This window comes from Lipotes vexillifer, unplaced genomic scaffold (genome assembly GCF_000442215.2).
Source record: "Lipotes vexillifer unplaced genomic scaffold, Lipotes_vexillifer_v1.1 scaffold605, whole genome shotgun sequence".
NCBI lineage: Eukaryota > Metazoa > Chordata > Mammalia > Artiodactyla > Lipotidae > Lipotes > Lipotes vexillifer.
The window spans coordinates 1700924-1717874 of NW_006774406.1; the positions used below are offsets into that span (position 1 = coordinate 1700924).

The window sequence follows — 16951 nt, forward strand, 5'->3', positions numbered from 1 at the left end:
GGGAGGGACACAAAAAGGGAGAGCCCCCCGCCCCCAAAAAAAAAAAAAAAAAAAAAAAAAAAGTACATGAGAAAACTCTTAAAAAAATATAAGTTAGAGAAAAAATGGCAGACTGGAAAACTGAATTTATCATTTTTCCTTGATAATCAATCCTTTCTCTCGATACTAAAAAAAGTAATAAATAAATGAAAGGGTATAAATACACAAGGACAAAGCATGAGAGAAGAAACGACAGCAGATAACAGAGGTTCATGCAGTTTCAAGGCTGGAAAATGGGCAAGCTGGGAGCCAAGAGCCTGCAGAGAGAAGATGTCACAAAAACCCACCTGGAAACATTTGGAAGCAAGTCTCTGCTGGAAGGCACTTACTATAAGAAGGGGTCCCTGCTGGTGACTCAGGCTCCTCGACATTGGCCAGTCCCCTCCTAACCACTGACCCTGAATCCCAGCAGCTGGCAGGCCCTGAGCACACAGGCAAGGTTTGCTGGTGCCTTGTTCTCAAGAGTGAACTTGGAGGGACTTCCCTGGTGGCGCAGTGGTTAAGAATCCGCCTGCCAATGCAGGGGACACGGGTTCGAGCTCTGGTCCGGGAAGATCCCACATGCTGCGGAGCAACTAAGCCCGTGTGCCACAACTACTGAGCCCACGAGCCACAACTACTGAAGCCTGTGCACCTAGAGCTGGTGCTCTGCAACAAGAGAAACCGCCGCAATGAGAAGCCTGTGCGCCACGATGAAGAGTAGCCTCCACTCGCCTCAACTAGAGAAAGCCCGTGCACAGCAACAAAGACCCAACGCAGCCAAAAATAAATTAATTAAATTAATTAATTAAAAAAAGAAAGAGTGAACTTGGAGAAAGACCACCAGGACTTGAGAAATGCCTCTCACATGACAGAAAGAAGCCGACCACCCTAACTGGAACACAAATCAAAACACAAGTACCTGGGGAAAAAGTCAATGCTGGGTTAACTTAACCAGTCAATGTTGGTTAAGTTAACCCAGCAAATAAGAACAGGATGCAACAAAAAACAAATCAGAGAATAAGGACATGTTCTCAGAGACTGAAAAAAAAATCATAGTGTGGTTAAAAAAAAAAAAAATCAAAGGATTGTAAGACAAAGTTGAGCTATTCCAAGGAAGCGAACAAAAGACAAGGCGTTTAAAGAAAGGAGAGAAAATTTGGGCACCTGTGAAGGAAAACAAATGGAGCAAAGAGAAAAGATGGCAGAAAGAAGAACTCACACAGGGGCTTCTGGAAATCAGAGGTGTGAGTCTCCAGACTGAACCAGAGAGCGAGGAAGGTGCATTCCAGCACAGCGGGAACACACAGAAAGTCCCGACCGTGTCCGGGGTGAGATTCTCGTAGTGGGTGAGAGGGAAAGACAATCCTTTCTGTGAAGTGAAATCTGAACAACAGCCAACTTCCCATTAACTTAAGGAAAACGCAGCAATGTCTTCAATAATCTGAAGGAAAAGTTTCCCGACTGGAATTCTATCCACAACTAAACAACTGTGGTTGAGGAGAGAGAACACACATTTCGACACCCACAAAAATAAATGAATAACTATCTCCCACAACCCTATGCCCCAAAGACAGGAGAAATAAACCAGGGAAATGAAGACAGAATCCAGGGAGGATCTGACAGAGGGAGTCGGAGGGGATTCCAGCAGGCAGGTAGGTCCCAGGAAGACGGCTGTGCAGCCCACCTGCGAGAAACAGGCTCAGACTGGGAGGTGAGCAGAGGCGGCTCCAGAAGGGTCACCTGCAGGGGCTGTGTCCGCTCGGGGACCACCTGACATGCCCGGTGCAGCTCAGAAGGGCTTCGCAGGTGAGGGGTGACCAGGCAGGAGTCTGAGGCCAGCCAGGGCTGGGCTGCGAGGAGAGAGGCCTGACACAGTGTGTGTGATACGACCAGGTTGTGTTTACCCAAAACCCACCAGGAAGATCAACCATTTAAAAGAAAACACCATACGGAAAGTCGGACAAACGACGGAACAAGAAACCCAAGAGCTGTGGCTCGGGGGCCGCACCTCTCAGGACACCGCACTGTCCACTGCACCCCCATGGATGGTCTACTGTTGCAGTATCGCTGCTTTGTTTCAAGATACTCTGACCCGTTTACTTGTTTTCTGTGTTCCAGTTCATTCACTTCAACTTCTAGCTTGCTCTTGCTTTCCTTTTTCTACTCATTTAAAAAGTTAGTTAACTTTTCTAGTTGAATATTTAAGTAATTCATTTTCACTCTTTCTTGTTGTGTAGGGTTTACATTCACCTCTGAACACACACACAGTGACGTCCCAAACGTTTATCTCTTTAGTGTCCTCATTAGACTCCATCTGGATTTTCTAAGATTTCGGTTTGGGTCTCCTCTGACCCTCTGACTGCTTAAGCTGTATTTGTGAACGTTTTTGCGTGTCTTCTAGGTGATTGGCTTTCCCCCCAACAACTTCTTGTTTTATTGCATTTGATCAGAGAATGGGTCTGAATTGTTTTGGTTTTCAGAATTTATAAGTTGTCTGTGGCCTAATACTTGGGTTTTGAAAAGTGCTCTTAAGTAGGTTTATTTCTTTTTCAGTTGGACATATATCTTCCGGTCAGTCTTCGTCTTTTTAAAATCGTGTTATTCAGATTCTATATATCTGTATTTGTTTCCCCTACTTAATCTATCATAGTCTCAAATGGATGAGTTAGTTCCCTCATAGTTCCCTAAAATCTCCTAATGTTATTGTGATTCTCAGTATATTTCCTGCAGTTACGCTTTCATAACATGATACTGTATCATAAAGTGCATTAAGACTTACATGTGTCTTAGTCTCATTATGGAATTTAACCTTTTCTATTGCAAAGACCTCCCAATTACAGATGAGGAAACTGAGGCTAAGCATAGTGTGGCCATTTGCCCCTTAGTTATAGTAAATGGCAGGTCTGCAAGTCCAACTCAGGCCAGTCTAAAACCTCAGACATTAACACAGTGACTGATACACACACCACATACACCTCACACACCACACATCTGTAGGAGAACAGATGTGAAGAGAAGAAAACAACCCGAAATAATTTCCATCATAATTCTTGAGTTGGCAAAATAGTTCCAGGCAAACCACAAATAGAGGCTGAGTTGCACTAGAAGGTTCCATGAAGAGCACCCAAACGCCTTAGATCTATCTGAGCCCTCACTCCTGAGCAGCAGGTGCTCCTTTCCATTTGTGCTCTTTACGGCGTGACACTGGCGATTCGGGTCCTGTATCCCACCCGGAGCACCGGGGCGGGGGTCCTTACACTCTGACGGTACCTGGCTCTCTGTGTAAAGAATAATCATTACTTCCTAAGTAAATTACCCTTGTATGTTTTAGGGCACAGAGGGAGATCAAGTCTTACGGAGTCTATGTTCTGCTCATTTAGAAAAAACAACATACCTAATCCTGGACCCTGGCTTAAAAGTAGGTTTACATCTTGTAGGCCCAGTATTGTCATCTTTAAATATTTCTATGTAAACAAATACACCTACTTCTTTTTATTCACTATGTAAATTCATTCAAATAAAATGTAAATTGTGTGATAATTTTGTGCCAAAAGTCCTATTTTCATACAGATAAGAACTGATGCAATTTCTTTCAAATAATGGTTTATGCAGCTTCTACTGAACTCTCAACAGCTTTGAATATTATTTTTAACCCCTTGACTATTTACATGAAAAAGAAAATAAACCTGTCTGAAATTCATCTAAAAAGGATACCAAGGGGTCTGCCTGATCTCTGAAAGTGGTATGTTCTCTTCAAACGTCTTCAGCGACATCCTCATGTCACCGTTCTTGTCAGCTGTACAAAACAAGATGCTGACAACTTATTTTAAGAATATTGTTTACTTCCTTTCAAAACACCAAGCCTTCAACATCTGAATGAGAAATTCTGACATGAAATGTGAAAACAACATTCACTCCTTGCAGGCACTTCACTGCCTGGGAGAGTTTCATGGAAAAGCAGCTGAAACAGCCACCTTCCTAAAAGCAGCTTCCCGAAGGCTTTTTGGGAGCACAAGTCAATTGAGTTGTTTTGTATGAAACTTCAGGGGGGCTTCTTGTTTTACTTTTTCTTCATTTTTTAAGATACAAAAATATTTGCTTAAGAATCTTCTGGACTAGAGACTGTAAAAAGCATTTTATAGAATGCTGACTCTTTGGTAAAGGTACGCATCTGAGACAAGTTAAATAAAAACTTTCATTTTAGAATGTTTAAATTCTTCACGAAACTCAGCTAGACATGATTATAATAGTACATCTAGGATTCTGGGAGAATGCAGCAACATTTTAAAATTCTCATCTCTTGATCTGACATATAAGAAGCAAAATGTATAATAATAACTTCGGGCGTGTTACAGCAAATTTCTAGCATGTGTAAGAGTGTGTGTGCGTGCGCGCGCGTGTGTGTGTGTGTGTGTGTGTGTGACGTGCTCAACAGATACCACCAAGACATGCACTGAAGAATAGTATTCTTCATCTTTTACAGCTATGTAAGATTTAGACTACAATAACATGAAAGAAATAACATGAAAACAAAACCCACCGATTATGAATGATATAAAAATTTTTATCCAGTTAATTACAAGAGGATTTAAATAAATTCTTAAGTTATACACATAGTCACATAAGTAAAATAACTAACCTGGGAAATGACATTCAGAATGTCATGACCTAGAGGGAATTAAAAACAGATTTGGGCTTCCCTGGTGCTACAGTGGTTGGGAATCCGTCTGCCAATGCAGGGGACATGGGTTCGATCCCTGGTCCGGGAAGATCCCACATGCTGCGGAGTAACTGGGCCCATGAGCCACAACTACTGAGCCTGCATACCACAACTACTGAAGCCTGCGTGCCTGGAGCCTGTGCTCCGAAACAAGAGAAGCCACCGCAATGAGAAGCCCACACACCACAATGAAGAGTGATTCTTGCTCACTGCAACTAGAGAGGGCCCGCATGCAGCAACCAAGACCCAACACAGCCAAAAATAAATTAAATAAATAAATTTATAAAACAAAACAGATTTAGCTGTTAAAAAGAAATCAGTGTATTGACTGAAAATGGAATCAGTCAATGAGTAACGAGCACCTCAAAGCTAAAATTGGCAAAGACAGACCGTCACTGAAAGTGATTAAAGCAGGAGACAGAAACGCCTGGTGCCTACAAGAGCCGACCTTCCATCACCCGCGACCCCACCCTCCTACACTGCCTTGCGGTCACCACTCCTCCAACAAGATGTTCCTCCCCCTTCCTTGAGCACAACATAATGTTCAATGTAAGAAAAGCTTTTCACAGGTAAGTCAGAATTTATTTACCTGATGGTCTAAATGCTTTATAAATTCTATATAAAAACGCAAGTCCAAGGAAAACTCAGTTCTCTAATTTTTGTCTTTTTCAATTCTAGAGAGAAGCCAAGTACAGGGGCTCATTGCTTTTTATTTTTCTTTTCTGAGACAACGGAATCACTAAGGTGATTCCATTTTGAAGATGTTCCTTTTTCTCACAGGAGCCCTGCTCCAGCATAACAAGGTCTAGGCCAGCAGAAGAGCTGCGGCCCAGTCACACAGTCATAGCGCCATCACCAGGGGCTGCCCCGTGGATGTGAGGTCTGGATACAAAACATATCCTGCCTCATAGTTCCCTAAAAATGTTCCATCCTTCAACAAAAAACCACAAATAACAAATTCTGGCGAGGATGTGGGGAAAAGGGAACCCTCATGCACTGCTGGTGGGAGTGTAAACTGGTGCAGCCACTGTGGAGAATAGTATGGAGGTTCCTCAAAAATCAAAAATAGAGCTACCATATGACCCAGCAATTCCACTCCTGGGTATATATGCCCCCAAAACGAAAACACTAATTCAAAAAGATATGTGCATCTCACACCAGTCAGAATGGCCATCATCAAAAAATCTACAAACAATAAATGCTGGAGAGGGTGTGGAGAAAAGGGAACCCTCTTGCACTGTTGGTGGGAATGTAAATTGATACAGCCACTATGGAGAACAGTATGGAGGTTCCTTAAAAAACTAAAAATAGAACAACCATATGACCCAGCAATCCCACTACTGGGCATATACCCTGAGAAAACCATAATTCAAAAAGAGTCATGTACCAAAATGTTCATTGCAGCTCTATTTACCATAGCCAGGACATGGAAGCAACCTAAGTGTCCATCAACAGATGAATGGATAAAGAAGATGTGGCACATATATACAATAGAATATTACTCAGCCATAAAAAGAAACAAAATTGAGTTATTTGCAGTGAGGTGGATGGACCTAGAGTCTGTCATACAGAGTGAAGTAAGTCAGAAAGAGAAAAACAAATACCATATGCTAATATATATATATGGAATCTAAAAAAAAAAAAAAAATGGTCATGAAGAATCTAGGGGCAAGACGGGAATAAAGACACAGACCTACTAGAGAATGGACTTGAGGATATGGGAAGAGGGAAGGGAAAGCTGGGACAAAGTGAGAGAGTAGCATGGACATATATACACTACCAAACGTAACATAGATAGCTAGTGGGAAGCAGCCGCATAGCACAGGGAGATCAGCTTGGGTGACCACCTAGAGGAGTGGGATAGGGAGGGAGATGCAAGAGGGAAGAGATATGGGGACATATGTATATGTATAACTGATTCACTTTGTTATAAAGCAGAAACTAACACACCATTGTAAAGCAATTATACTCCAATAAAGATGTTTTAAAAAAAGAAAAAAAGATATGTGCACCCCAATGTTCATATCAGCACTATTCACAATAGCCAAGACATGGAAACAACCTAAGTGTCCACCAACAGATGAATGGATAAAGAAGATGTGGTGTGTATCTATACAATGGAATATATATATATATATAATTGTATATATAATTACATGGAACATATATAATGAAATTTTGCCATTTGCAGCAACATGGATGGACTTGGAGGGCATTATGCTAAATGAAGTAAGTCAGAGAAAGACAAATGTTGTATGATATCACTTATATCATACAATATGGAATCTAAAAATTAAAACTAGTGAATATAACAAAAAAGAAAACAGACTCACAGATATAGAGAACAAACTAGTGGTTACCACTGGGCAGAAGGAAGTGGGGAGGGGCAAGGCAGGGTTAGGGGATTAAGATGTACAAACTACGTATAAAATAAATAAGCTACAAGGATAAACTGCACAACACAGGGAATATAGCTAATATTTACAATAACTATAAATGGAATATAATCTTTAAAATTGGGAATCACTATGTTGTACACCTGCAATATATAATATTGCATACCAACTATATGTTAATAAAAAAAGTAAAAAAAATTTTTTTAAAGTCCCATTCTTCTATCACGTGTTCAGTTATCTCATATTTTTCTAAGCTTCATAGAATGCCTTTTTTAACAAACACTTCTTTATTTTTACATTTTTCTGGTTTCTTCCAAAGTTCTGATGCCAACCCGGTAAAGGCTACTTGCTGGAGAGAATCACGTCAGATAGTCTCACATTATTTATAATTAGATACTATAACTAAGAACAGCAATCAGACCCACTTGGGCCATACTGGATGAGAAAGTTCAGGGAAGCTGCTGAAACACAGTGGAGTGTGCCCACTGTGATCTGGTCCAGGTTTTCAGAATCCAAGTAGGGGAAGGTGAATAACCTACACATAAGAATCGCGGTCGGGGGGGAGGGGGGCAAGTCAGCTGGGGTGAGTGAGCTCCTCGGCGGTCCCAGGAGCTGCCCGGGTGATGTCTGTGACCCCAGCCCTGGTGCCACAGGCGGGCAACTGCGGAGGACAATAAGGGACAGACCGACCACCATGTACTGGCCGGCTCACTCTGAGGATAATGATTCAAGCTTTGAAGGAGGCACTAGGATGTCCAGTTATCCATCCAGAAATACCTGGCACTCAAAAATCCACCGTGAGGAGTCAGAACCTGGTATGCTCTCTCAAGGGCTGTCCAGAGGAACTTTTGGGGCCGTCCAGTATGGCAGCCACGAGCCACAGGTGGCTCCTTGAGCAACTGAGATGTGGCTACTGTGACTGAGAAACTGAAATTTTCATTATTTTTTATTGTAATTAATTTCCATGTAAACAGACCCATATGACTACAACTACCATGTTGGACTTTGCAGCTCTAGGTTTTTAAAAACTAACATAAACACACAAGAAAAGACTAAAGAAGATTATTCACAGCCACACACCCCTAGTAATGTCTGGAAAGTGGTTCTATCGACAGGGTCCTCACCTCACACAGAACCCGACCCGATGATGGGATGGCTCTTTCCCCCACCCGCTCCCCCGTGTCGTTTTCTCTCTTCCTCCCTTCCCTCATACAGAACTCCAGCTTCACCACCAGGGCCTCTCTTACAATCTGCGAGTCCTGCACTTGTCCAAGTAACCAAGGTGTCTACATGTCTTCAATTTCTTTCTTTTTTATGGTTGCTATATTACAATCTTTTAAGTGTTAGTGTTTTATTTTAATTTTCAACTTTTTACTGATGTATAATATATTCATAAAGAACAGTACAAGTATTATTAGTGTACTTAAGCTCAATGAATTTTCACAAGTTGAATACATCCCTGGTTATCAGCACCAGATCAAGAAACAATATTACCAACACCTTGGAAGCCCCCTTTTCGAGCGGAGAACTCAAGAAATGCTGCACCACCAAGGTTCTTAATGATACAAGTGTTGTGTGGAAAAACATGGGCATCCAGGATGCCAAGTCAAACGGAGATTCACGAGGGTCTGATTTTGAATGCAAAGAAGCTGATGTAATACGTTAACCAATTTGTGCCACTTTTTCAAACATGTGCAAGAGTAGGTATTTGATTTTTAAATATCTGTGACAAAAGACTTAGAACTCTTTCAATTAAGTGTTAGTATTATATTTACACATATAACATATTTATGTACATCAGCATTATTTCTTATAGTAACACTTGCTTTGATTCATTTAGAGCTGTTTGAAGCACTGGTTTCCAGAGCTGCAAGCACCTGACACAGCGACGACTTCTCTGTGGATCTCTTTCATCCAAACAAACATTTCCTTGTTTCACATATATGATTTATCCTTTTCTCTTCATAGTTATCTACGTGTTTGTTTTATCTGTTTGTGTATTTGGACAAATCTGATGTCAATCCTGTTCAGCTTTAATTTACATATTCTGTAACTAGATCACCAATATGAATAATTTATCTATATGTTACTTTACCACTTGATGGTGACAGAAAAAGCAGCGAGGACTTCAACACTTATTTGTACTTATTTTTCATTATGAGTACTATCCTCTCCATACTATTATCACATATTTAAAACACAGGCATATTCTGCAACATAACTTCACGCTATTTTTTATCCTATAACAGAATTACCTCATCCCCAAATAAATAAAAAATAGAGAAAAAGAAACAGAGGCAAGGTGAGAGCCAGGGGTGAAGCGGCAGGAGGTTCTGGAATTTCTTGAGAAGGCGGCGAGACGGGCAGCTGTGTGGGGAGGATTCAGGAGTGCGAGGGACGAAGGGTGGGGCATGTGTGCACCTGCTGAGACAAGTGTCAGAGGCCAGAGGCCCTGGGAAGCTTGGTGGTCTGGGCTGGGCCTCAGGAGGCCAAAAGGCCCGGAGGAAGGCAGGCTGGGCAGACACAGGAAATGTTGAAGAGGGGCCTCGGGACAGCGATGGGGGAGTATGATGGGGAGGTGTCCGGCTCCCAGAGGGTCATTACGACGCTTCCTACAGCTGCTAGTCTGCATCATGTTTCAGTTCATCCCTGAAATAATTTAAATAAGAAAAAATTTTACCTGTGATGTCCTGAGTACCGCGGACCACGGATATGGCCTATCCCTCGGCACCCTGGAGTGGGACAAACAGCTTGACCTGGAAGGATTTTCACATCATTTGCCCCTTCAGGAAGTAAAAGAACATACCTTGAAAACACCCTCAGCAAAGAGGAACTGGAAAGACTAAAATATGCAAATGATATTCATCAAGACTTTACAAATTAAAAACAAACCGTCACCGGAAACACTTATTGGGTACTTGTGATGTTTTATAAAATGATTTAGCAGAAAACATCAGTGCTGTAATAGATAATATGAACAGCAACTAACATCAGAGGCTGAGCAAAATGAATAGGCATTGAAGAAATTTAAGTACAAAAAAAACCCCCAGAAGAACATGACATGTCTTCAACAGAATAACACTGGCAAAGGCAACACAGCCATGAGCTGAGCAGGTGAGTGGGTGAAGTCTGGTTTGTGGTTCCCCATGAAACTCCCACTCAGCCACAGCAAGGCTCCCCCAAAAGGTGGACAGAAGCTGAACCAGCAAATGGGGCACAGAGAAGACAGTGACATGGCCCTCCCTGTGCCACTCAAGTGTGTCCCAGCGGCTGAAGAGCCAACTGCCTGACCATTCTGTACTGGGCTGTGCCGTGCTATATACACTATATGATACTATTCTGTATGGACCATATCATACTGTACTGTACCATACTGTATATATATAGCATACTCTACTATACTGCACTATACTATACTGTATTACACTATCCTAAACTATATACACTATACTTTATATGCTATACCGTACAAAACTATATATACTATATTATACTATATATACTATGCTATTCTATAATTTGCTATCAATATATATACAATATTACAGTATACTACATATACTATACTAAACAATACATAATGAATCCAGGCCAGAGATGAATTCCGTCAAGCCCAAGAGGCAATGAAAAGAGTATCAGGACTGAAACCCCCTTGCTCTGTTCCGTGATTTTTCTCAGTCTGGTCTGCCCCTTCCGTCTCCTCCCCTCCCCCCTACACACACACACACACACACACACACACACACACACACACACACACACACACACACCCACACACACACACACACACACACACACACACACACACACACACACACACACACACACACACACACACACACACACACACACACTGGCTCCTGGAATGTGCTACCCCCTCCTGTCATGCTGCTCTGGGCCTCGTTTCGATGAAGATCCCACACCGTCACCCTCCCTCCCCAGCTCTCAGATTTCCGTCTCTTGTTCAAGCTCCTGCGTCCTTGTCCTCGTCTCAATACTTTCTCCAACTCCCAGCTCTGATTTAACTTGCCTGTTGGGTGAAGACATTGCACCCTGCAGCTTCTTCAGGAAAAGACGTGCACTTTCTCACACCCCACGTGCCCCGGGACTGGCAGAGAGGAAAGTGCCCTCGTTTCCCAGCACCCCTCCTGGGCTGTGCTTCCTTCCTGCTCCTCCAAGACTCGCGATGCAACAGGCCCCAACACCGCTGGCCCCTCGTGGCCCACCCCTCCTCTGAGAAGCCCTCCCAGGGCTCCTCGCTCCCTGGGGTAATGCAGGAGTCCTGCCAGGCCACTCAATGCCCTCCGACCTCACTGTCTCCCTGGAATCCCTTGATGTTGCACACGCACCGCTCAGGAAGACCTCGGCCCCGGCTCCCCGGGTGCCGCTCCGTCCCTGCTCCACCATTGCCCGAGGCGGCCCCAGCGCCCGCCCTCCCGGTTGTCCTACCCCATCTGCTGCCCTCACAGATCATTAACCGGCTCATCCTCAGGGGCCACTTCCCCAAACCCGGCTGGGCCACACACGCAAAGAAAACCCTCCGGATCTCGTCGTCACCCAAAATGGCACCGCTTCCCAAGTCATCTCGTAGTCAGGCTGCTTACTCAGGTAACCCCGCTGTTGAGGCTCTTTCCAACATCATGGGAACTTCCAGGCCACTGATCTCCCTTCCTTCCCACCATCAGTCCCCTCGCGTCATGACTCTCTTCCCTTGTCTGAGTCTATCCACCAGTATTTGACGTTCTGTTGCACATGACATAAACTCTCTTGCCTCTCTGACCTTTTATCACATCTGGTTGTGAAAAAAAAAAGCCAGCCATGAATCAGTTGTGTTATCCTGCTGCTCTGTGTTCTTCATAACTAACTCTTCCTGGGAAAAATTATACAGCAGTGTGGATTAGGTGTGATCAAAACGTCTGTCTTCAGTGTCACCTGAGCCCTCTAGGCTCTCCCAAACCTCCCACTAACCTCCCTGCTCCGGGACTCAGTCGCTGGCTCGCCTGCTGCTTCACCGAGAAAACAGGAGCCTGCTCACCCGTGGGCCTTCCTATCCCCCCTTCCCTCCCATCACAGTGCAGGGAGCAGTCTGCCCTCCCCCGAGCGAACCCTCACCGTTTAGGTTTGGATCTCATCTTCCTCTCACTCTTCAGGAGCTTTGGGCTATCAGATATTCTAATTGCCCCTTGACTACTGAATCCTTTCTACCAACACTTAAACATACTCCAGTTTCCCCCGTTGGAGTCATATCCCCTTTAGCTGCTGTTCCCTCTTCTCCTGTTCACAGCCAGACTTCTCAGGAGGTTCTCTCTACTTGCTCACATCCCATTTCTTGAACCACATCAGCCTGTCTTCTGAGGTCACCCATGACCTCTCTGCATTAGGCCCAACACGCACTGCTGAGAGCACACCACACTCAGTGCCTTGGCGCTAGGCTGACCACAGCTGGCTACCGCCTTCTTGAACTGTTACTGTCCACTGGCTCTGGTGACATCACACTCTCGCCATCAGCATGTGAGCATTCTCTTCTTTGCCAGCTTTCCATCCTCTGGTGAAATTTAAAATGTCAGAGAACCCCAAGGTTTGTTCCTGGGCCATCCATTTCTTTGTTCACCAAATGCATACTATAGATGCTCAAAGGCTACAGCCCAGACACTCTGTAAGCTCTAGACCAATGCATCCAACTCTTCACCCAACATCTCTGTTGCGAATCTCTTAAAGGCCTTTCAAATTCAACATGTTCAAAACTGAAGTCACCGCCTGGTCCCCAAACTTCTTTTCCTCTAGAGCCATTCGTCTCAATAAACCGCATTAATCCTTGACATCTTTCCTGCCCTCATTTCACTCCACCCAACTTCCGGCCAATTCTCAATCTCTTAGGTATTTCCACCTGCCAACTTATTCCCATCACTACTGGGTGCCCTGACCCAAGCCGTCATTGCCTCCCCCTTGAACGACCTCAGCACCATCCTTCATTCAGTCCAAGTCCCCATCTTGCAACCAGAGTGACATTTTCAAAACACAAATCTCACTGCAACACTTCCCTCTTAGCTTCTTTCAATGGCTTCTCATGGCTCTTGGGAGTAAGTCCCAAATCCTTAGCCTGGCCTACCTGATCCCAACTCCTATCTACTTCTCTAGATGCGTCTTACTTGATCTTTCCCCTTACTCAATATTCTGCATCTATACTGGCCTTTTCCTGTCCCTTGAACCCATCAGGTTCTTTCACAGCTGAGAGCACTTGCATGCTGGAATGAGCTTCCTACCTCTCAGCCTGGAAAACTCCTACTCATCTTTCAGGTCACAGCTTACATTTCACTTCCTCAGGCTAACTTCCAAGAGTAGGTTAGGTTCCCTTTTTTTAATAGCACTTACCTCTACTACAAATTAAATGATATATTTGTTTAGTGTCTCTCTCTCTCTCTCTCTCTCTCTCTCTCTCTCTCTCATATTAGAATCGTGAGCTGCGAGCCTGGGTGTACTTACTGCACCATTGTGTCGGCACTGCCTAGTATGTCACATAGTCACTGCTCAGGACATGCTCACTGAATGACTCGATGAGCTTTCCATACCTCTTCCCTCAAGATGCTCAGAGTCTAGAAGAGAGGCTTACATAGAAACCGGAAATTGGCATTACAGTACGATTCTGTTGCAGAAAAGTACTGACCAAGGCTGGGTCCCAGTGTATGATGCTGTTAGAACAAATATTTACACCTCAAATAGATTTTTGTTAAATTTACTGAACAATAGGAAAGTATGCCTTAGACACTTATTACACCCTCACAACTCTGCGAAACACCTTGAGGGATAAGCAGAAATAAGAGCTGCCCTACCCCAAGGTAGCTTTCAGAAAGAGCTTGGAAAAAGAAAACAATTATTAAACAAATGAATGTTTAAAACTTGTAAACAAGCCCCTAATTAAGAAGTATGCTTGTGTCAAACAGTAAAAAAAAAAAAAAAAAAAAAAAAAAAAAAAAAAGCTATGAGAAAAGAAAGAAACATAGGGTATAAAGGGACTTTTCTCCAAACCGTGCCTCACAACATGCTCCCAAGGCCACCAGCACAAAGGCCTAGAACCTAAACCCACAGACAGGCCAACAAGCCAGTGCCCACCTGCCAGCCCAGACGCAGCTCTGTGCGGACAACGTTTCAGCAGCCTCCCAGTGAAGGCTACTGAGTATCTCAGGACTGTTTTAATGCACTTGACTCAATCAAGGCTTGAAGTGATATTTTATCAATTTCATCAAATATTTATCAATGCATATTTATCTCCAGATCCCTGATGGGTGTCATAATTCTCTCCCTGTAGGATCTGTAAGGAGAGGCGTGACCCCGACTACTGGAGAAGAGCTATTACATTAAGAACCACAGCAAAGGACATACAAAGAAGAAGTCAAGGAGAACATGCAATGAAAATGCACAGAACCTAACAGTTTTCTTGGTAATTTTGTATGATGACGTTTAATGGGTTGACTCGATGGTGAATTAGACAGAGAACCGTCTGCTGGTGAAAAGAAACTGGTCAATTCTGTAATAGTTCATGTTATTGTCTCTAGGAAAAAAGGGAACCTATGATAAAATTAATGCTTTTCCCCAGAAAATAACTGCATTTTTGCCAAGAATATCTTACTTGTAACTTGGCTATTTGGAGAATTAGGTCTCAAGAAAAAATGTTCTCAGCTCGAAATCCCTTCCTTAGAGAAGAGAGAGCATCGCTGACCGTATCACCCTTTCTTGCCTTCTTTTTACCACTTTGCCTGAAATGCCCTCCCTAGTCTATCTGCTCGTCGCCTGGCAGGTGAGTCCGGAGCAGAAGGACACCCGCCTCATCTAGCTTGTTAACCGCTGCACCCCACCTGCCGCAGTAGGGATGGCACACAGGAGACGCTGAATAAGAGTGTGGTTTGTGAACAAATAAATAACTACAAAGACAACAACAGTGACCACCTCTAAGCGCTGTTTTGGTACATCCTGACCACAGTGCTGTGAGATAATCACATATTATTCTCATTTCAGAGCTTAGATTGTCTAAAATCAATCTTCAGTCTGCTAACTACTGTGAGCTACTCGCTAAAACTAGCAGCATCAATAGCTCCTAATTTATTCCAAGTCTTCTACGAAAATTTTACTCAGGCAGGAGTAAATCTAATGGTAGACCTGTTGCTGCAAGGGAAAAAGGAAATGGAAAATACCCCTGTGAACTGGAAATTATCTGAGTAACGAACAATGTTCGTGCTAACGCGAGACCACAACAAATCATCCTCACGGACCCCCATTCTCACAGAGTTCTTCTGTTACCACAACTGCCAGGGCGGACGCTGCAGGTGCCCACCCAACACCCGTTCCCCGAACCCTCCTTGCTAAGGAGCCCTGACTCGGTTCAGGGCAGCAACGTGCCCACGCCTGGCTGACACGGCTGCCTTTCCCAGCCTCTTTCTCTCCCAGAAGTGGCCATTCGACCCTCTCCAGACAGTACAGTCTAAGGGGAGGGCAATGCTGGATGTTCATAAATACATTTTTTGCCTACTTTTAGGTGATGCTGATGCTGCTTTGCCCGTTTCCCCCTTCCTCAATCTTCACGGAACGTAGATATAAGGGCTCATGAGGTGACAAGCACAAGGACAGAAGCAAACGTGTTGAAGAGGGCAGAGAATGAAGGATGACGGAGCCTGGACTCAGGACCTGCCAGCGTGGGCCTAGCACATCAGTGTCTGTCATGTAGGAAAAACAACCCTCTCTTTGATGAAGGTATTGTGAACAGATTTTTATATTACTTGCGGCTGAAGAAGCCCTACAATAAAACAGCAACTGTATTTTGTTTTTCCTTTTGTGAAATCAAGGAATTGCTCTAAAACAAAAACTAGGGTTGCATGTGAGTGGTAGACCTGTTGTGATGTAAAGATGATGTAAGGGGTCAAAGGCAAAATCAAGAAATACAAGAGGCTGTTCTCATCTCTAGAAAATGAGAAAGGGAGCCGTCCTTATTTCAAAATGGCCTGAACTGGCAACTGGGAGTGATGTGGATGAGAAGGGTCCTCATCCCAGCCAGAATGGGGTAGAAGCTGAAATCATCTCCTTCCTTCTGAGCAGAAAGCAGTTACCTCTCCCAACTGTTATTTGGTACAGAGATGACCCAGAGCAGAATGACAACACTGACAATGACTGAAGCAAGTTAAGATGATCTATTCACTTTAACATATAAGTGAGCCCGAGATTGATGCCGGCCAGCACTACAAGTAAGGATCGAGCAGCAACATTCTTAGCCTTATTTCAACCCTCATTACCCGCTGCTGGAAAGGATGCAGTTCAACCCCAGTCACTTAGCAAGCGTTTTATGGAGAAATGACATTAGCACCCAGTAGTAATAGCCACTAGAGTGGATACAGAAAAGGAAAACAGATTCAAATGTCACTGATAACAGACAAGCAAGATACATTATTTCTTCTTAATTTTAAAATAAAAATAACCACTGAGGATTATTCATTCATCTAAAGAGATACCAAGTGCTTGTTATGTGTACCCTGGGTGCTAGAGATACAGTGAACTAAATAGAAGACCTGCCGGCTTTGAGCTCACCTTCTGGTGCCAGAGACAGAGTAAACTACAAATAGAAACAGTGTAGGGCTTCCCTGGTGGTGCAGTGGTTGAGAGCCTGCCCGCCGATGCAGGGGACACGGGTTCGTGCCCCGGTCCGGGAAGATCCCACGTGCCGCGGAGCCGCTGGGCCCGTGATCCATGGCCGCTGAGCCTGCGCTTCCGGAGCCTGTGCTCCGCAACGGGAGAGGTCACAACAGTGAGAGGCCCGCGTACCGCAAAA

The 16951-nt window shown here is 43.9% G+C and overlaps 1 protein-coding gene across 1 annotated transcript in view; it reads right to left on the minus strand.

The window, feature by feature from the left end:
• L3MBTL4 (L3MBTL histone methyl-lysine binding protein 4) overlaps positions 1-16951 on the minus strand; it is a 431526-nt gene that overhangs the window by 194353 nt on the left and 220222 nt on the right. The window contains exon 15 of the mRNA XM_007449164.1: positions 9818-9920. Coding sequence (XP_007449226.1) covers positions 9818-9920 — 103 coding nt within the window. The remainder of the gene's footprint in view (positions 1-9817; positions 9921-16951) is intronic.